Source organism: Panthera pardus, unplaced genomic scaffold, assembly GCF_024362965.1.
Source record: "Panthera pardus isolate Hobbes unplaced genomic scaffold, ASM2436296v1 HiC_scaffold_22, whole genome shotgun sequence".
In the NCBI taxonomy this organism is placed as follows: Eukaryota; Metazoa; Chordata; class Mammalia; order Carnivora; family Felidae; genus Panthera; species Panthera pardus.
The window spans coordinates 15832341-15854694 of NW_026526788.1; the positions used below are offsets into that span (position 1 = coordinate 15832341).

The 22354-nt window shown below is 40.5% G+C and overlaps 1 protein-coding gene across 18 annotated transcripts in view; it reads right to left on the reverse strand.

Annotated features, from left to right (window-relative positions):
* Positions 1-22354, reverse strand: part of PCDH15 (protocadherin related 15) — a 1681879-nt gene that overhangs the window by 192825 nt on the left and 1466700 nt on the right. For all 18 annotated transcript variants that reach the window (XR_008425054.1, XR_008425055.1, XR_008425056.1 and 15 more), the window contains 3 exons: positions 15391-15696; positions 12135-12359; positions 1292-1408 (listed from right to left, as the gene is read on the reverse strand). Coding sequence is in view for 15 of the 18 variants with exons in the window: in XM_053910276.1 (XP_053766251.1) it covers positions 1292-1408; positions 12135-12359; positions 15391-15696 (648 nt within the window). In the remaining 3 variants the exon portion in view is untranslated. The remainder of the gene's footprint in view (positions 1-1291; positions 1409-12134; positions 12360-15390; positions 15697-22354) is intronic.

The window sequence follows — 22354 nt, forward strand, 5'->3', positions numbered from 1 at the left end:
CAATAATCAGTCTAGGCTTGATGTTCTAAACACAAGTCTTGAATAGAATTGAACGTGTATTCCTAATTTCCAAGTATTTTCTGCCTCTGAAAGTTTACGTGAAAAGCAGAAAAAGAACCGATGTCACACTCAGCATCTGTACTGGTGTGCTCACATCTATGAAATTTCGCCTACCATATTTCCCAAAATGCAGTAAATCAGTTTCAAAGACATTTTAACACACTCAAGAAAAGGAGCTTCTGAGTGAAAGGTCATTGCTCTCATGTTAACATTATTATCTTTCAAGACCTTATAGTCGCAAAAGACTTTATATGGCCTGTCACAGTTGAAGCTGAAAAATGTTATGATTGCCATTCACCTTTTCTTAAATAAATACCATTATACAAATAGTATTTATATAAGCAATATAAAGCAGAACTTCTAAATCACTTATATAATTCCGGTCTTCTTCTATTTTCTTACTTTTCTATAATGGCTTATTAGATATTTCTATTTTTTTTCTAGAATATATCAGCCACTGACTAATAGTGGTAGCTCACTCGAAGTAAAAGATTTAAAGTCTTCATCATTTGGCTATTATGAGAATAAGTAATTAATTTTTATAGAGCACTCAAACTGTTTATAGAAAGCATTTTTATGTAGGTACTATTATTTCTATATGCTACTTTTAAGACAGTCAAATGATAACATCAAGGAACATGTACCTCACTTCTGCTATAATAAGGTTTTCATTGAAAACCCTCTATTTCGGAAGGCAATTTGGGATATCTCAAAAGAGGTAAAATTCTAGATAAAAAAGAAGGTATTAGATATGTTCTAAAAGAAATATTAATATTTCAATTTTACTCAAATTAACACATTCAATATAAGTATTGTGTCACCTGTTGATCTAGAGTTTGTTACCAGCACAGTCATATATGAATAACATGGAAAATACATTGGGATCGAACACAACTGAACTTAGCTTCCACTGTTGTAAATACAGAACCCTAATGATGCTGATTCCAAACCCAGAGAATTCTTTCCACATATAATTATTACTAGTGCTAAACTGGTGAATCATAAATTTTGAACTCCAGAAAAACAAAAAGCATACGCGCAACTGTCTGTGTTCCACAATAATCATTTGCAATATGGTGTGTACCTGTGGGTGCAACAGGCGAGAGCACGCAAAATGCCTGAGAACAGGGTGGAGCTCAACTTTTATGCTGTCCCAGAACCTGCGTCATTTGTGAGCGTGCAAGGTTTTCTTCACTACAGCTCAGAGTATTAATTAACGTCTTCTACTTACAGGAGGGTCTGCGTCTTCAGCATAAACCGTGGTGATAGGCGTGCCCTTGACAGCATCCGGAGCCACCATCCCTTTGTAGATTCGTTTACTAAATACTGGAGGATAATCATTCATATCCTGTAAAACACAATGAAGGGTTTAAAGCCTCCCCTGAAACCAGGTTAGGGACACAGTTACTAGACTGGCCCCGTCTCTTCCTATCACGCGATCCATTAGCCACTGTCAACCTTCCACCTTCTCAATTCCATTACTGTTCCCGCACAATGGTGCCCCAAAGGAACCTGGCAGAGCTCCTGTACAATATTAATGGGCGGGGGTACCAGCTGAAGGCCATTCGACTCGGGCAAGCAGTCTGAAATTCTGCCTTCTGGAGATGGGGATAATGCTCGAAATGTCAGCCAAAGATACTTCCAGTGGTATGAGGTGATTTTGAACTTCGAAAACAAGGACAGGCAAATTTTATACAAAGTGCCATTCTCTGGAACAGGTGACATTTTTGTTGGTTTTGTGGTTGCTCCTTTAAAAAAACATAAGTCTTTAATGTGTCTATTGCAACTGAAAATTCCTTATATACTTAGCAAAATGATACGATGAGCACATCTCTGAAATACAAACTGTGAGATTGCCTTGGATGTGGTCTTCCATTTTTACTGAAGTAAGAGGATTAAGGAATGTTTTCCCTGTAGTACCCTATAAGAACGGCACATAGAATTAGATGTCCCTATAGACAGAAAGCAATGGTAATTTCCTGAAGGTTTTTTCAAATTAATTTCTAGCTGTCCTTTTTCTGTCTACAATTCGGTGATATGAGTACATTCTTATTCATGCAGGGTCACTCATTAAACAAAATTTATCAAGTTCCTCCACTTTTACGACTCAAGGCTAGGCACTGGGGATACTGTGGTGATGCACAAAACTAACGGCCCTGACTTCACGTTACCAAACTGCCATTGGACAGGTAAAGACTGATTCTGTGGCTAGGTAGTGACTTTGCCTAAATTAATCTACTTATTTCGCACAGCGAAATTACTAAGTGTGGTCCCTTGAGAGCTGACCCTTTTGCTTCCTCACCATGTTATCTTTTATGGAGGACTGCATATCATTTTTTCTTCAAAAATAATGCCTACTAAGATGGATGATTTGTATTTCTTAAATTTACTTATTTTAGAATAATTACACCCTGCGTTGTTCTGGGTGCTTTGGGTGAGACACAGTTGAACCTAAAGCTCAACTTGTTAATTATCTTACTCCCCAAGTCATCTTCTTCTCACTTGCTGTTAAAAACGAAGGAAGAAAATTGTCATACATAGTCTCTCGTATCTGCTGTGATACAACAATTTCCCTGCACAATTTAAATTGGAAACTCACTAATTAACTGATTATAAACACCTCTGTTTGCAAAGAGGTCGGGATAATTATCTTTTACAATCAAATGGAGCCTTGTTTTTCTGTTCACAGTAGAGTTGACTTCTGAGTTGCAAATATGAAAAACGTGCAGACTTTAATAAGGGATAAGAGATTTTCAACAGTAAGCAAAAGTAAAAATATCATTTCCTCTGCTTCACAGATAGTATCCACAACTGTCCATGGACAACAACAACAAAAGGCTTCCTTTATAAATTATGACCTTTAGAATCTGAACAAGAACATAAGTCTGAGAGCACTCAGTCTTGGTAATGAGGGTGGTGTGGGTATTGATCTTGAGTTTCTAGGCAGGGGGGGTAAATATGTAAAACATTTGCATGCACACTTTCCCCTGCTCTCTTCAAGAGTTCCAATTAATTTAACAAGTGCATCTTGAACTAACGGGGTGGAAATGAATCCTTCTGCAACCCTTAGTTGTAACTCCTGGAGGTCAGAAGGAGCCCAACACCAGTATTTTTTTCCATGAGTTCCCAAACCCACTGGGAGTCACATTTACTGAGTGACATGAATTCAATATGTTCCTATAAATTGTCTTCTTTTTTTTTCATCTCAAAGGACACTTCAAACCTTAATGGTACAAGATGCTTTCGGATAATTTGATTCTTCAGGGGGAAAAAAGAGGGATATGATTTTCCAGTTATGTCATATAGCTGCTAACAACACTGAGTACGGTGACCACCACCCCCCTTCCTTTTTTTCTGGAAAAGTATTCACTAGATTCAGCTCTGAAGGCGAGTGGATATTTTTTTATAATCTGGCCTCAAACTGATGAGGCACAAACCTAAGGCGGTAAATAAACCGAAGGCCTTTAACAGACGGGCTCCTCTCCTAGTTCAGTTTGCTGGCCTTTGACAGGGTGAGCAAGAAATCAATACGGCTACTATAGCAGCATTTCTTTTTATAGCACACTGTACACATTTTGGGGTTACAATCTTCTATTGTAGCTAAGACGTTCTTGCACAATGCATTATTTCAGATGAGAAAATTTATTGAAGTGCAATGCCAACAAGCCTAATCAATAGTTCATTATATTTATGCTCCAGGGATGTCTGACGCAGAATGTACATAAATCTGCTTCTGTGCAAATACTCTGTTATGCAGCAAATTAAGGACAAGTTCCACTCTTCAAAGACAACCTCTTTTCTCTTGCCCATTTTCCACTAGAGGGTAGTATTGGCAAAAAAAGAAGCAGACCTTCCTTCTGTCTTCTTGTTAACAGTTTTAAGACCCGGAATAGTGTGCGCTCTGGGGTTACAGTTCTTGTGGGTCTGGAGGAAATTACTGCTCATGTTTTTAAAGAGTATTCTGAATGTTGACATGGTTCTCATCGAGAACAACTCTATGACCTTCTTAGGAAAAAAAAATGCACTAGTCAGTTTATAATTTGTTTCCATATACCAAACAAATAAAACTGCACCTGAAGCGAGCTAGAAAGAAGAAAATATGAGTTCCATTTATTTATTTTCTAAATGAAAGCCTAAAATAATCACAGAAACCCTTTACACTTTGGCGGACCACAGCATAGATTAAGGAATCTTTTTAAATGAGCATCCCAGGAAAACAGGAACTTGTTGGGAGAGTGCAAATTAATGACGGGTTTGCTACGAAAAAGTAAAGAAAGAGATGACAAAAAAAGTCTTGATTTTCTGGAATCATGGGTAAGAACTGTTCTCCGTAAGAGATTTTTCCAGATAGAAGAGTACTAAATGTATATATTCCAATCATCTTTTTATTTTTTTATTTTTTTATTTTTTTTTTAATTTTTTTTTTTTCAACGTTTTTTTATTTATTTTTGGGACAGAGAGAGACAGAGCATGAACGGGGGAGGGGCAGAGAGAGAGGGAGACACAGAATCGGAAACAGGCTCCAGGCTCCGAGCCATCAGCCCAGAGCCTGACGCGGGGCTCGAACTCACGGACCGCGAGATCGTGACCTGGCTGAAGTCGGACGCTCAACCGACTGCGCCACCCAGGCGCCCCTATCTTTTTATTTTTTTAAATTTTATTTTTCTCAAAGTTATTTGTTTTTTTGTTTTCGTTTTTTTTTTTTTTTTTTTTGATAAAGAGAGAGAACATGAGCAGGGGAGGGGCAGAGAGAGAGAGAGAGAGAGAGAGAGAGAGAGAGAGAGAGAATCCCAAGCATGCTCTGTACTGTCAGCACAGAGTCTGAGGTGGCGCTTGAACTCATGAACCGTGAGATCATGACCTGAGCCAAAGTTGGATGCTCAACGGATTGAGCCACCCAGGTGCCCTCGACCATCTTTTTGAAAAGGATGAAAAGATAGCAGATGCCAGATGTCAGCCTCAGCTCCTCCCGCAGGCCCCACAAGGGACAGGGATGGGCCAGGCCAGCCACTGGAAGGGCTCCCCTCCCTGCTGCCGCAGCCCTGCCTGGCTCAGCACTGTGCACCTACAACCGTTTGCTGCCTGCCCCTCCTAAAAGTCGTGGAGCTCAGGAAGCTGACGCCTGTCTTTCTTGGCACAAGACACGGTTAACTTGTCCTCTGCCCCTTCCGGGTCTGTTGTCCACGGCCAGACACCTTGTGTTTGCTGTTTCTGGGCTTAGCTGCCTTCCGTGACTTCCCTCCCTTCTCTTGTGGTTCTGCACAGAGAACCCATTTCCAGCCAAACTATCTTGTGTTGTTCTGTCCTGTTTTGCAGGGGCTTCTCCTAAACACAAATCGTAAATATACATCACTTTTTCCTCTATTTTTGGGCCAAAACTTGTCCTGGCAGTTTCTGTCCTAGAGGCCTAAGTTGGTTTTCGTTCTGGTTTTATTTCTGAGTATGTGGCTATTCGGGATTCTTGGGGGGCTGCATGCCCTGATGCAGATGCAGTGGTGCTCAGTGTCACAAATACTGACGGAGCCCCCCTGGGTGTTAGGCATTACTTTCCTTGTTGGGGACCATACTGCCACCAAGACAGGAGCAGGACCTGCTGGCACTGAGCTGCCAGGTAGGAGCAGACAGGAAAGATGAAAGGATACTGCTGAGTGTCATGATTGTTATGAGAAAGGAAGTACAAGGATGTGACGAAAGTAGGCAGTGAGGCGTTGAACTGAACCCAGGATGCGCCTGCTACTTTAGCAAATGCTCCCTCCCTCACGCCCCGGCAGGTGGAACCTTCCTTCTAGATGGATGGCTCCAGGAGGGGAGCACAGCCCTGGGCAAGGCTGATGAACCCACAGCTTCAAACTGTAACCCCATTTCCATCTGGCCTCCCAGTTTGGGAATGGTAATGTAGGGAGCAGGGAGCTGATGATGTTTTGAGTTGTTTTCCAAGCCAGCAGGCTCAGGGCAATTGGAAGAATATGTATGTGTATATCCTGAGCTCAAATCTTTGAGCAGATCCCCTCTGACTGTAACGCCCCGTCCAGGCTTTCTCTGTCTCTGATGTGCACAACAATTACGTGTATGCACAACAATTACTGTGAGTCAGGCATCACGCCAGGTCTGTTAAATTACTCATCTCATTTGTCTAAAATATGTTAGCTATTGGCATTTCTGTTCTATATATAAAGAAACCCAGGCTTAGAGAGGTCAGGTTGCTCATGGTGATCTAGCTGAAGGACAGACCCATGACTTCGTGCAGGCTTTCCAGACTCTGGAAGAGTCATTCCGAGATTTAGAGGAGAGGAGAAAGGGAGTGGGTCAAGTTGTCAAAAGATTATATATACGTAAGACGATTTGGGTAGGATTTTCATTACAAAAAAATCTACATACAACTTTTTAAAGATCTCTTCAAAAGTATTTTACAGTTTAAAATTTCTTATAATACAATAACTCTACTGTTATCTTGGCAGCCTGCTAAGCTTCTAAACATTGCAAAATGCTAATCTATTTCCCTGAATATAATTTTTATAATTATTTATAAAGTTTGTTTTTGTTTGTTGGTAAAAAAAAAAAAAAGAGAGCGAGACTTGTATGAGTTGAATTTGTACACTTAAAAAAACAACTTCCTCAATATTTAACCCTAGAGTTATTTTCATTAACACCCAATAAATTTGTCCCCAGATTTCGTTTTTTGGAAAATTAATCCTATCAGAAGCTTTATAAACAAACAAGCAAACAAAAAATTTCATAATCAGCTATGGAAAATGTGGGAAATTACTTTTTATTTTCTTGATGTTCACATTATGAAGACCCACATGAAGGTCTACCGTGGAGACCTCTGTTTACTTCTGTGCACAGCAGTATTTCCCAAATCCATTTGCCTATGAAATTCTTTGTATATGAGACCCATTACCATCTCGAGCAGCTCATGCTCTAGGAAATACATCCTGAGAGATCCCAAAGACAGCGAAATATTAAAGGCACACACTCTGTTTGGAACACTCTATGACTTTGGTGAATGAGAGGTTTCAGAGAATCTGTTGAGAATTCTGATGCATTGAGAGTGCCCACAAGTCTGTGGTAGCCAATTCATCAGGATGGAGACAGTAGCCACCGCGAGGGTGGCCAGACACAGGGGGAGATCATAGCGGTAACTGCTATCAACAGGCTTATCAGCATCTACTGCCCCACAGAGAGGCAGTTCAGATTTGGAGACTTCCGGTAAAAAGGAGAATGAAAGAATCACTGAGGAGTAAGAGAACATAATTGTGTACACAAGGAAGGCACCTCCCTGGGACTCCCACAAATCACTGGGTAGTATCTGGGGAGCCATGACAGGGACCCACAGAAATAGGAATCACTTCTACTTGTGAGAAACTATTGTTAAGTCTGGACAAGCACCTTTTTATTTGTTTCCTCTGGTTTGCTTATTCAGAGGAAGTACGTTACATCCGAGTCGTAAAACTCTAGAATAACAGATACTTTAAAAAACCATCTGGCTCAGCCCCATGGCATGCTCTTCCTGATATAGCCACATTCTTTAAACTTGGCAGTGAGTATCTTAGAAAGAACACACTAATAAGAATATGATAATGCAGAGTGGAATAAAGGAAAATATCCGAAGGCCATAGTCCAAAACAAGTATTTTCTCCAGTTCAACCAACCCTAAGGGAAAGGTCAGCAGTGGTAAAAAAAAAAAATAATGATCGCTGGATTAGCATGGCCATACTCCCCCTAGCTGGTTCATTGAAATCATCCTTTATTCAACTATCTCCCTCCAGAGAAGGGGAAGGAGGATGCTATAAATCCTGAACTGTGCCAAGGTTCTCATTTGTTTGAGTTCTGGACCATCTCCCGGTCTGTTAAAGCGCGACTCGTCTGAGAGGATGAAAACTAGGACTCTACCAGTGCCGTGACCATAGAGCATCAGCGGCACATCACCAGCTGTCAGGGGTCTGTGGTGTGACAAGTGCCCCTTTGTAACAGGCATTGAGTTTCCATCTGGAAAAGCAATCCCTTCCCTATGATTCTATGGGGACAGGGACATCTATCTTCCTCCTGGAGAAGAAACACCTCTGAAAGATGAAAATGTTAGCCCCATCTTCCAGGGCTCACTGCATTCCCCCAGAAGCCTTGGTCCTTGTGGATGTTACTTCACGTCTGGCCCTTCCAGTTCCCCTGCCCTCCTCCCACACCTGCATCTGCAACACAGGCAAACACACTGGAGAGCCAAGTCTCCTGCCCCCACAGAAGGACCGCCTCCCCCTGCCCTCCCCCTGCAGTCATGCTAGCTGAGTTATAATCAGCAGAGGACTTATGTCATCGTTCGTCCTAGACGAGCCTCCATAGGCCTTTCAGGGATGCCCAGCATCACAGAGCCAAATCTGACTGGTTTTGACTGGTCTTCATCTTTTGGCTCACTTTTCTGACTGGTCTTCATCTTTTGGCTCATTATAGAAGACAGACCTTTTCTTTGTGTGTACTTTCTGTATGATAGCACAACTCCATTTGTAAGGGTATATTTTTCTCTGGGTTTTTCACTTTAAACTGTATAGAATTTTAGTTTTATTTTTCAGAGTTTTACTCACCTCATCTAATTTAACTACTATGTAGTCCATTTTTCAGTTATATTCAATCAAGATACAATGAAGAAGGTTGTATGTATCAGTGTCCTACAAAAACTTTGCAACAAAAATACATATTAATTGTATGATCACCATTGGTTTTGTTCTGGATCGCTCAGAAAGCACTCTGCAGGTATCTGTGATAAAATTCTACTTTTTTTTTCTACTACGGACATAACTTTCCTTCCAAGCATCGCTTCAGTTTTCCCATCCTCACTCCAATTTTAAGTAAGTTTGATGGAGTAGATATTAAGCGTTGGATCTTTTTTCCCCCTTCTTCTTCTTTACAAAAGAAAATTATGTTTCTTCTCATTTTCAAAGAGAGATCTTCATGATGCTTTCCCTGTGGTGACTGTTTTGGGTAGCAATATCTCTTAGCAAATACTACGCAATTATGTCACCGGCAAAAGAGCTTGTCACACTGCAAGTAAAAAAACAATCACAAAAAATCTGTATGCTTCGTAAAGACCTACATTTGTGGAGAAGTGAGAATTGTACTCCATTCTTCCCTTCAAAACAGACAAGCATGATATTTTCCTATGGGCCCCAATATTACTCAATAGAGTTTTAAAGCTTTTTGTGATCATCTGAGACCTGAGTGACCAGAAGAAAGACAGGCGAGTGTCAGCCTGCATTTGGGGAAACGTTCTGCAAATGTTATTATGCTTGCATCACCTTGAAAGAAGAAAGTGGCATTGAAAATGTCTACAATTGAATACTGGTTGGTTAAGTTTTGTTTTTAAAGTATGATAAATCAGGGCGCCTGGGTGGCTCAGTCGGTTGAGTGCCGGCTTCGGCTCAGGTCACGATCTCGCGGTCCGTGAGTTCGAGCCCCGCATCGGGCCCCTGTGCTGACAGCTCAGAGCCCGGAGCCTGTTTCAGATTCTGTGTCTCCCTCTCTCTGACCCTCCCCCATTCATGCTCTGTCTCTCTCTGTCTCAAAAATAAATAAATAAACGTTAAAAAAAAAATTTAAAGTATGATAAATCAGAAATAATTTTGTATAGGTGAGGAAGGCCTGACCATGAAAATGTTTGACCTCTCTAAGATAAGGCAATTGAGACAACAAAAATTAGGTCGACACTCTCCTATTTCTGAAGGAGCGAGTCCATCGATGAGCAAAACCTTTCCGATGTGAAAGCCGACGTGGAAGCCGGAAATGACACCCAAGTGTTAAAACAAAGGAGTGGTCAGGCAGCTTGAGATGCGTGTTTAGAGATGCCAGTCCCAGACAGAGAATGAGACTTACTTAGAACACATCTTGCTTGATTAGATGGTATGTTTGGACCCCATTTGATTCCAATGATTCTATCAAAAAAAAAAAAAAAATCCAAGCAAATCAATCCAAGCTGAATGCAAAACAGGCAGGTCAGAGTCTGTGATGGTTTAGAACTCTCCATTATTGGGGCACCTGTGGGGCTCAGCCCGACTTGGGCTCAGGCCATGATCTCACAGTTCATGAGTGCGAGCCCTGCATCAGGCTCTGTGCTGACAGCTCAGAGCCTGGAGTCTGCTTCAGATTCTGCATCTGCCCCTTCCCTGCTTGTACTATGTCTCTCAAAAATAAATAAACATTAAAAAAAAAAAAAAAAAAAAGAACTCTCCATTATGAACCACACCCATCTTGAGAGCAGGCCATCCCATCAGGGGAGATGGTCATGAGCAGCAAGTCTTTTCTTCCTTTTCGATTCAGAACAGCCAATAAGTGGTCATTTTGCTATTTTAAATGTTTTTACTGGTCAATTCCACCAAACCGCACAGGCAGGCAAGTGTAGACTGGCGTAACGTGGCCCAAACTTTTCACCTGGTTCAGTCTTTCTGCCACATGGTTAGTTCACTTAGGTCAGGCTCATGTTGGTCTTCGTTTCTGGGCTTATTGACACATCTTTGTAACCAAAACACTGCCATGGTCCTAAAGTGCTTTTGTAAACAGATCTCTAAATTTCTTAGGCTAAATAAAATAACTTTCTTAGGCTAGAGAGATGCAAAGTGGAAGAAGTAGGCAAAAACCCATTGTGGATGCCTGAGAAGGAAGGAATTCAAACCTTAATAAAATTCTCCAGAGAGCTTCCGGGCATCTGCGAGTGGAAGGGACACGTGTCCCCTTCCCAGTGTAGTTTAGAAGAGACAGCAGGACCCCAGGGAAGAAATATCACGTGTGCTCCAGCAGATAAGCTAGGTCAAGTGTAAAGAAGGAACAGTGGAATAATTTTTGTGTCTCTCTCTGATCGCAAGATTATCCACCCAGCAACAAAAAGACAAAACCAAGACCCAAAGATTCTTACAGCCAAGAACATTACAGCAATTACCTACATGGTAAATAAGGTCATGCTAATTATATTTTGGCACACTCTTTAACAATCTTCTATGTTTTCATATCAGTAATTTATTGCCTAAGAAAACCAGTAGTATAGATTCGTTATTGGTTAAACAATCAAACAAAAATTCAAGAAAAGGGAATATTTCTTACTCTACCATTTACACATGGCAGTACCCAACAAAAATGTGCATAGTAAAAACCAAACAAAAAAACCCCAAAACAAAAAAACAAAAATGAACATATAGAAAAGTTGCCTATGACCTTACGTACTTATGACTTGTGTTCTCTGTAACCTTGTATACGTACAGCCCTCTATGGATAGAACTGGAATCATCCTCAGAACCTAAGTTTCTCTCACTGGAAGCAAACATCCATCTGCAGAAAAGCATCTGTGATGCTTTCCCCTGGGAAAAGTGCTCCTTTGGGAAGGAGCAGAGGAATCGGACAGTGGAGCCCACGGCTCAGGTGACCTTCACATACACTAACAATTGAGAACTGACAAATCCCTCCTCTTGTCTTCTTCTAGAGGTGTTGCCTTAGAAATCACTAGAATCCCCAAAGACAAGATACCAGGCTCTCTCAAGCAGGCACCTGGCACAGATTGCTACGATGGATGGGATGAGAAATCTGGAACAGCTAACAAAGTCCTCAGTGTCTCAGACCCTGAACATGGCTGAGCCACATCCTGACCCCAGTTCCAGCTGATCCCCAGCCTGATTTTGTTCCAGAATCTTGGCTTATGAACTAAACTAATTAGTTCTTGGGCCTTCGAACTCCTACTTTTTCAGTACCCTTTTTCTTCTTAGAACTTTTAAATTGGAGGATTTGGACGAAGTGATTATTCCTGGTGTTGTCAACTTTGGACTGAATTGTAGTCTGGAGAGACTGTAACTAGATTGAGAATCCAGAACTAAGGGGACATTCAGGCAGCCAGTGTTAAAATTCTTATTTAGAGTTTCATGCAAATGTATCTTCTACACTGTAAACAACGCGGCTTTTCCTCAGGTCTTTCACAGGGATGACCTCTGCTCTGGGTCTGGTACTACCGTGCTGTTAGGAACCATTGCCCCAGACACTCAGGTGTGCTACAGACTCCGTAGAGAGAATGGAGTAGGCAACCAGGAGTCACCTGTGTTCCCTACCTTCACTATCACTGTGACAGTAGCAATGCCCGGTGGCATCGTTCCATAAATATCGAAGGCCTCCACGAGAAAAGTGATGCTTGCTTCCTGGTCTGGAAATGACTCATAGTCCAAACTCCTTAAGAGGGACAGTTCTCCTGTAAACGGATGTAGTGCAAAAAAGTGCTTGACTTCTGGGCTTCTGATCCGATAAGACACATTTGCTCCGAGGTCAACATCTTTGGCCTGTAACAAGTCAAGCAGAAAGACGGTCATATCGGCAGTGCTCCCAAACCAGAGGACGACAAGCCTGATGGAGGTCATGTGTCAGTACCTACAACAACACGAATTACATGATGATCAAAAGACGTGTTTTTTTAATTTATTTATTTATTTATTTATTTTATTTATTTTTTTTAAAAATTTTTTTTTTAATGTTTATTTATCCTGGAGACAGAGAGAGACAGAGCATGAACGGGGGAGGGACAGAGAGAGAGGGAGACACAGAATCGGAAGCAGGCTCCAGGCTCTGAGCCATCAGCCCAGAGCCCGACGCGGGGCTCGAACTCACAGACCGTGAGATCGTGACCTGAGCCGAAGTCGGAGACTCAACCGACTGAGCCACCCAGGCGCCTCAAAAGACGTGTTTTAAAGAAAAGCTTTTTTGTTAAGTAACTTATCAAAAAGAGGAAGGAGAGAAAGAGAGACAAACAGAGACAAGGGAGACAGAGTCCCATGACTCTTTATCATCTTTTTATCTTAACTACTACATTTATTTAACCTGGAAAATCACTAACGAAAAGAATCGTAGCACAGTGAAGAGATGAATATAGTCATAAATTATTATTATTTCCTGTTAATTGCATAACCTTGAAAAATAATATTTTAAATAAGGATTAATTTTTATTGAGTGTTTTTCACACACATAATAGAGTATTAAAGGAGTATAAGGAAACTAAGAAAATAGAAGTACTAATTGGTCCTTACAAAGATCCTATAGTACATTTCTAAAGATCCCTATTATACTCCATTTAATTAACATTTATTGAGTAGTTATTATGCACGAAAGCACGAGATGAGTCAAGACACAAATCCTGCCCTGCAGGTTAATGTCTCCGGGGGAAAAAACAAGCAAACAAACAAACACTAAAATAGAAGTCACGCAGGGACATGGCGGCTAAAAGGTGTTCAGAACTGGGAATGGTGCGTGCCAGCTGTGGGTCCTGCAGGACTAGCACAGAAGGCAGAGGGTTCTGGTGGAGGCAATGGGATGGGGCGAGGGGGGAGTGGTGAGATGAGGTGTGATGGAAGGTGCACACAGCCATGCTCGCACCTGCTATGGGAACTTATGGGCTCTGATGGAGGCAATGGGATGGGGCGAGGGGGGGAGAGGGGAGACAAGGTGTGACGGAAGGTGCACACAGCCATGCTCGCACCTGCCATGGGAACTTATGTCTTGGCCCCCCGGTCAGTTACTGACACCACGACTAGAAGATACGAGGAAAGCACACATTTTATGGTGTCATTTTCCTAACTAAAATCCTTCTTGTTTCCCATTCCAGTTTGGGTTAACCCCAATCTCCTGAAAACTGGAAGAAGGAGCCATACATTTTTCTAGCATCTCTCTGTCTCCTCCCCCCCAGGATTTCAAGAGATTTGTTCCAACGTTTTGAATCTCTCTTCTGCTGCTTGAAAAACTGACTTGCTTCTCCATTCACAATGTAGGAAGCAACTATCTAAGTCTCAAGACTAGATTTCTAAACTCTCTGTGATTTCTTAAGCCCCTTGCATTGAGAACCTCTACTGCAATTAGGGTTGGCTTGTCTGTTTGCCACACCCAGCTGAAAACCCCAGGAAGGCATGAAATCTGTCTTATCCACACTGGAATCGCTCAAGTGCAGCAGAGGATAAATGCATGCAATATACAGTGAAAATACGCTTGATGAATAAATGGATGAATAAATGAATAGATCAACAGAAGAATAAATGGAGAAATAGGGCCCTTTCCCTGGTTGGCACCTGCCTTTTTCAGATTGATTAATGTTTTGGCCTAAATATTTATTGAGTTGAATTATGAAAAAACTGCAAGTTCTTGAAATCCATGCTAACAACATTCAAGTTGTGGATGGCAGGTCAAGGAAGGACTAGATTTTTTTCCACCCCCCAAAATATACTTCGTAGACCGTCTGTGTCAGAATTAAAGGGACGGTTGCTTAAAATGATTTCTGGGCCAAATGAATGTACTGAATCAGAATGTCCAGAGTTTCTGGTAGTATTATAGCTGAGGACTGAAAAAACAGGCTTGGATGTGGGGACACTGTTAAACAGGACAGTTAGACTTCTGAAGAGCACTGAGAGTAAAAACAATGGGTTCAGCAATATCCCCTTTTGTAAAATATATGGCAAATCTCTACACATGTAAATATGAAAATATTTTGTGAATATATATAGGTATACATGATATGCTGGCATACATGCATATTTGCATATATGAAAATGTGACAATACTTATTTGAATATATACATGCACCCATACATATGCACACACTGGCATGCATGCATATTTGCATATATGTAAATATGAAAATATTTATTTGATTACATATACATACATAGGTATATATGCATACACTCTCATGCATGCATATCTGCATATATTTATATATGAAAATATTTATTTGAATATACACGTACATAGATATATATGCATATGGCTGCATATGTACATATTTGCATATATACATACATGGAAACACTTATTTGAATATATATATATATATATATATATATATATGGATATATGCATACACACACATGTGTATTTGCATGTATGTAAATATAAAAATATTTATTTGATATTGTGGGAGTACAAAGATAAATGTCACAGAATACATATAAAAATTTAATCCTGGGTATCCTGGATGTACAAAGTGGGAGATTATTAACTTCTTCTTTATAGACTATTGTGTTGTCAATTTTTACAATAAATATGTAAAATTAATTTTATAAATTAAAAAAATTATTAACAAATGTTATTTGATTTCTTACAAATGTATCTTTTCTCCTCTTAATTTTTGGTATATCCCTGAAGTAAGGTTGTTAGATAAAATACAATATGTAATATCTGAGAGGCACTTATATTAAACATTTACTCACTGTTTACCTGAAATTGGAATTCAACTTGGTGTGTTGATTTTTTATTTGCCAAATCTGCAACCTGACACTAATGGAAATATTAAAATGTGGAATTCATGAAATTAATGCGTCTTCTACCCACCTCTATCTGAAGGAAGGTGGTCCCGGCTGGCAGGTTCTCTTCTACGATGACAGTATATGTTGAGTTAGTGAACACGGGACTGTTATCATCAATATCCAACACTTTGATGGCCAGCGTCAGAGTTGAGTGACGCGGGTGAACCGCCCCATCGGTTGCCACAACGACAAGTTCATAGTAGTCCCTGACCTCTCGGTTAAGCTTCACTGCTGTGTAAATACTCCCGTTAGATGTGATGCGAAAGAGATTATTGAAGTTGCCCAGACTGTAGTGCACCTGGCCATTTATTCCCGCATCAGGGTCTGTTGCCTGCATAGAAATTAAAAACAAAGGAATTCACATAGTGTGTTTGTCATGATTTTTTCACATTATACTTTGTTACGCTGCCTTGCTAGAAGGGGTAGTTGATACGTTATGGCGTATTTTTAACTGAATATTCTCTCTAAGGAGAAAATTAAAAAAATAATGATGATGTAATGCAAAAGTCTATAACATGAAAAGAAATATACTATAGTTTCACTAATTTTTCTTCATTCAAAATGACCAGAACATAAGTTGATAGTATCATTAGCAATAACAACATTATGTTATGACAGAAAACTCATATTACAATAATACTGAATTTTTCCTGGACCACCATTTCTTTAATGATTTTGAATTCAAAAATAAGAAACACATGTCTAGTTTTTAATTAATTTAACATAACCTACTAGATGACAACTTAAGATGCTACATTACTTTTTGTTCAAGCAGTTTATATATTAATTTTCATATATATTTTTTTCAAGCACTATGTACATGATCTCATTTAATCCTCACCGTGTTCTTTTAATTTTTTTTAATATTTATTTTTTTTTTATTTTTTTTAACGTTTATTTATTTTTGAGACAGAGAGAGACAGAGCATGAATGGGGGAGGGGCAGAGAGAGAGGGAGACACAGAATCAGAAGCAGGCTCCAGGCTCTGAGCCATCAGCCCAGAGCCCGACGCGGGGCTCGAACTCACGGACCGTGAGATCATGACCTGAGCTGAAGTCGGACGCTTAACTGACTGAGCCACCCAGGCGCCCCAATATTTATTTATTTTTGTGACAGAGACAGAGCATGAACAGGGGAGGGGCAGAGAGAGAAGGAGACAGAGAATCTGAAACAGGCTCCATCCAGGCTCTGAGCGGTCAGCACAGAACCCAATGCGGGGCTCGAACCCACGAACCATGAGATCATGACCTGAGCCAAAGTCGGACGCTTAACTGACTGAGCCACCCAGGTGCCCCAATCCTCACCATGTTCTTATGAATAAATATAATTGGTACCATTTTGCAAATGAGAAGACTGCGGCTTATGGAATTTAATGATCTTGGTTAGAGTTACATAAGAAATCAATGTACAGGGCCCCAGTTCTTAGTACAATGTCTCACGTATAAAACTACTTAATAAATACCTGTGGGATTAATGAAGGTTAGAACAAATGAACACATGAAACTAAGATTTAAAATTAAATCTGCCCCCAAATCCAAATGGGAGTATAAGTGTAGTAACTGTAAAGCACCTGCAAAGGACTCTTCTTTGAAATTACAATACAATCTCCAAATGGTAATTGAGAATTATTGATATGATAGTAACATAGTAACCAAAAATTTTAAGTCACATAAAAATCACTTTGCATCAAATAAAATGTGTGAATTTTGAGTAAACATTCTAATAGAGTGTTATGAGAAATAATCTTATCCAAACTCAATTGTGATATAAATTTTAACAGTCACTATCAGCTACTGTGCATTTTGTGTTAAATAGTTGTTATTGTTTTTCTTTTTTTTTAATTTTTAAAATTTTTAAAAATATTTATTTTTGAGACAGAGAGAGACACAGCGTGAGTGAGGGAGAGGCAGACAGAGAGGGAGACACAGAATCCGAAGCTGGCTTCAGGCTCTGAGCTATCAGCACAGAGTCCGACATGGGGCTCAAACCCACGAACCGTGAGATCATGACCTGAGCTGAAGTTGGACGCTTAAGCGACTGAGCTACACAGGTGCCCTCATGTTACTTTTTTCCAAAGAAACTGGAGTAAATATTAGAAGCCATGAGATGCTATGTAATTGTGCCCCAAACTGTTGCTAAGGAAAGGAAGGAAGACAAGACACTCGACTGCATTAGGAGCTAGGGACACATATAATCATTTATAGTCCAGAAAGCCTGAATGCAGCAGGATGTGCTTTAACAGTACACATGCAGAGGTACCTCCACTTTTACAAACCCTAGCAAAGCGTGTTGGGGGCATTGCAGAACGCTTCTGTCTTGTCTGAAATGGCGAAGTCCAAGATGTGAAAGCCATGTTTGTAACTTGACATCACAGCAGGATTTGTCCATTTGACTCATCAAACAAAAATTCCCCTGGGAGGTCATTACCTCTCGAGGCTAAACCAGAGAACAGACGGAGGAGGGATTGCAGGAATGCCCAGAGAGGAAGAAACACCATGAACGACCTGAAGAGTTTCCATAGACACATGTTCTTCTACTTTTACTGTGTGCCTAGAACTTGCCATACAAATTATTGACAAATTAGTCAAGCTCGTCACTTAGAGGAAAAACTAAATGACAACACTAATCCCCCTTTGGGGGAAAAACACTTATTTTTTTGTCTGAAATCACTGCGTAAGTAAATAGAAAAATGTAATCCAGTAATATAATATAAATAGGTCTTATTTATTAGCACCAACATTTGTGGAAATTTCAGTGACATTTTGCTATCTGTGGGAATTTTTTTTTAAGTTTATTTATTTGGAAGAGAGAGAGAGCAGTGGAGAGGCAGACAGAGAGGGAAGAGAGAATCCCAAGCAGGCTCTGCACTGTCAGTGCAGAGCCTGGTGTGGGGTTCGATCCCACAAACTGAGATCATGACCTGAGCTGAAATCAAGAGTCGGGTGCTTCAATGACTGAGCCACCCAGGCATCCCTGTCTGTGGGAATTCTTAAGATCACAAAAGCAATTGTTTATATAACCAGTACTTTAAATGATCCCTGTTCAAAATATGTTTTTATTCATCCATATAAGGGAAGATGTGTTATAGAATGATTCAATTTGAGTAAAGTGGCTCTGTGTGTGTGTGTGTGTGTGTGTGTGTGTGTGTGTGTGTGTGTGTATTGGGTGTGTGTATGTATTGCTTTATATCGATCGGGCTGCTTGGCTGATACCTCCCAGAATGCCTCATGCATATCTGTGTTAGTTTTCTGTGGCTGCTATAACAAATGACCACAAATTGAGTAGTTTACAAAACACAAGTTTATAATTTTATAGCTTTGTATTTCAGAAGTTCAACACGGGTCTCATCAGGCTAAAATCAAGGCACAGGAAGGGCTGTGATCCTTTCTGGAGGCTGTCGGGGAAGCTCCCTTTCCTCGTTGGAGGTGTTGACAGAATTCAGTTGCTTGAGTTGTAGGATTGAGCTTCCCCACCTAGTTTTCCATTATCATGTGAGGACAATTCCCAGCTTAGAGTCTACTCACATTCCTTGGCTCATGGCACATCTCCTCCATCTTCAAAGCCAACAATGGAGAGTCAAGTCCCTCTCACTTTTGACTCTCTCCTCCTTCTTCTTCCATCTCAACCTTCTGACCCACTCTCCTGACATCTTCTTCCAGTTTGAAGGGTTTTTACAATTACATTATGACCCACCTGGACAATCCAGAAAAATCTTCCTATCTTGAAATCCTTAACCTTCATCACATCTACAAGGTTCCTTTTGCCATGCAGGGTAACATATTCATATGTGGGACATATTTGGGGGCCATTATTCTGTCTAGCATAGAATCAGAAGCTTAACATGTTCCTGACTGAACTCTCGATTTCTTCTGTTTCCAAATCTTGTTCACCTCCAATAATCGCCATTCAGTAAATGGTCCTCCTACTAACATACTAGGTTATATAAGAAAGAAAGTAGATATTTATGATATCTCCTTCATTTATCTTATCAATTATTCATTCATGCAACAATTTGAGAAAGCAAGTTTAAAACTACGTATGAGGCTCAGTTGCAGGCTGTGATACATGGTATATTAAGTACCAAGGTCCAAGACCTAGTGTCATTTACAAAATAATCCCTGTCTGTCTATAATGTGTTGCTTTCACCCACATATACTATCTCACTCCTAATTACCTTGGTCCTAGCCACCACTGACTACAACTTAGATTACTAAATTACTTCTCTTTTTTTTTTATTATTTATTTTTAAGAGAGAGAGAGAGAGAGGCAGGCAAGGGCGAGGGAGACACAGAATCCAAAGCAGCCTCCAGGCTCTGAGCCGTCAGCACAGGCTGGAACTCACGAACCATGAGATCATGACCTGAGCCCAAATCAAGAGCTGGAAGCTTAACTAACTGAGCCACCCAGGTGCCCCAGCTAAATTACCTCTTAATTCTTTTCTTTTAGTTACATCCCTTCAGAGAGACCTTTTATAGAGGGGAAATAATGACATCAGTCCTCTGCTTAACATCCTTCAATGATTTCCAGTGCTTTGGGCAGTATTCAAATTCACCATCCACGGGCAAGAGGTTCGGTAAAATGCTTTCACTGTGTTCCCTCCAACCCCCAAACTTCTCCAGAAACTTCTGCCACCTCGGCTTCTGCTGTCACTACCCAGCTACCACCTCCTCACACTCATCTTTCACGTGTCAGTGTAAATACCACTCGCTCAAAGCAGTCTTCTCCGATTCCTGAAAAGGAGATTAGACTCTCCCGTCACACAGGCCGAGAGCTCTGAGTACCTGTCGGTTATGCCACTTTGGATAATTTAAATTTATCTCTTTATCAGCGTGCTTACTTGTGTAAGAACTTCTCTCCTTTTTCACAAGGTAAGCCATAAGAGTATGGTCTGGGCTGTTCTGGTTTCACTGAACGCTAAATTCCTAGTACAGCATCTGGCACATTGCATAAATGAATGCTATAGACTAGCACACATAAGTGGGTGTATTCACACTTCTATGTAGTAGTTGGAAGGTTTCTTAGAGTATTTTATTCACTGTACATCTATTGTTCGGGTTTACTTTGATTTTTGCTTTATTATCCTCTGCAATTGTGGGTAAGAATTTGAAACCAAAAACTGTGGAATTATAAGAACTGCATCGAGGACTCTGATCACCTTGGTGAAACCACTGATTCCAGGTCTATGCTGAAAAACAGAATTTTTTAGAAGACCATAGTAGTGTTTTATCACGACGTAAACAAGCACATGATCACAAGTGGATACCTTTGTACTTATAGAATTTTGCAGAATGACAAGGGGGTTATGGAGGCTGAGGTGGCAAATGACTGTTATATAAGGAGAGACTGCTATATTGTGGAAATGCTGATTGGTTTCAGTGTTTCCAGCTTATTTTTTGATGTCATTAACTTTGGTATGTTACTTTTTCTCCCTAGGTCCCAGATCTCTCAACTATAAAATAAAATAAAATATGTGAAGTGGGAGAACAGTTTGAATCTCATTTCCTACCGCAATGCATGTCAGAAATAAAATTCACAAACGTGGCACAGATCGTCATTATAACATGAGTAAGATAGACTATAGCTTTGGAATGATTCTCTCTAAACTAGTTGCAATGCCATTTTTCTGTTCCATTGACTAAGATACATGTAAATTTAAGTAAATTGACATTATTACAGATTTAACCCAACAATTAATATCGGAACAATGCAGATGCAGTACCTACAAGTGACCTGAGAAAGACCTCACCTTTTGATGATAACAACATCATCTTGATGATGCAAAGAGCTGGTCTAGAGGATCGTGAGGACACTCACCCTGACAAGAGACTGGGATATGAAAGCAAACTTGCATTTCAGAAAGAACCTCCTAATCATGCCTGCTGCCTTCCCCAAACTGCTACATTAACCATGTTTTCCCTTGGGAACTTCCTAACGCACATCAGCTCACAGAAGCGCTGGATTAAAAGGTCTTCTTTATTTAGGATTGTTGAATGGGAACCTCCTCCCCCATGCTTCATCTTGTTGAGAGGAAGGACAGGTTAGCAAGACCATGGCCCTGGCCCTGTCTCCTCTCTCACTTGAGAGTGGAGAATGTGGCGGGAAGAATTGGATAACTGTCTCATTTAGGATCTATTTATAAAGATACTCTGTGGTTTGCTTGTTTAGCTATGCAAGCTCTTCCCCGACGGACGCCTACAATTCCAGTCTCATCCGTAGAAGACCTGTGTAGGTGAGTTTAGAAGTAGAGGGTTAGTCGTTGATAACTTCAAACCCCGCCAAGTGTTAACAGCAGTTTCCAAAGGAATTTCATCACAGACCCTTTCACACTACTGCTTGTTTAGCAGAATACTTACTAGTATCTTGAGGGGCACACCATTTGTTAACTACTGCTACAGCTCACTGAGCAATGCCAAGAATAAGGCCTCCTTTTAATAATGTGTCCACGGTGCTTTTCATGCAATATTTCTTTGCATGGACTTTTTATTCTCCAGGACGCACTTGAAAATGCCTATTGTGGGGCGCCTGGGTGGCTCAGTCAGTGAAGCGTCCGACTCTTGATCTCAGCTCAGGTCTTGATCTCAGGGTCATGAGTTCAAGCCTTATGTTGGGCTCCATGCCGGGCATGAAACCCTACTTAAAAAAAAAAAAACAAAAACGTATGGGGCGCCTGGGTGGCTTAGTCGGTTGAGCGTCTGACTTCGGCTCAGGTCATGATCTCACAGTCTGTGAGTTCGAGCCCCGCGTCGGGCTCTGTGCTGACTGCTCAGAGCCTGGAGCCTGCTTCAGATTCTGTGTCTCCCTCTCTCTCTCTGCCCCTCCCTTGCTCATGCTCTGTCTCTCTCTGTCTCAAAAATAAATAAAAACATTAAAAAAAATTAAAAAATGTCTATCATGATGATGCATCCTCTCAGCCATGTCGAGATTCTTAAAATGGTCTATAGTAAAATAATAAATGGTAGAGAAAACATAAAAATATACATATATATACG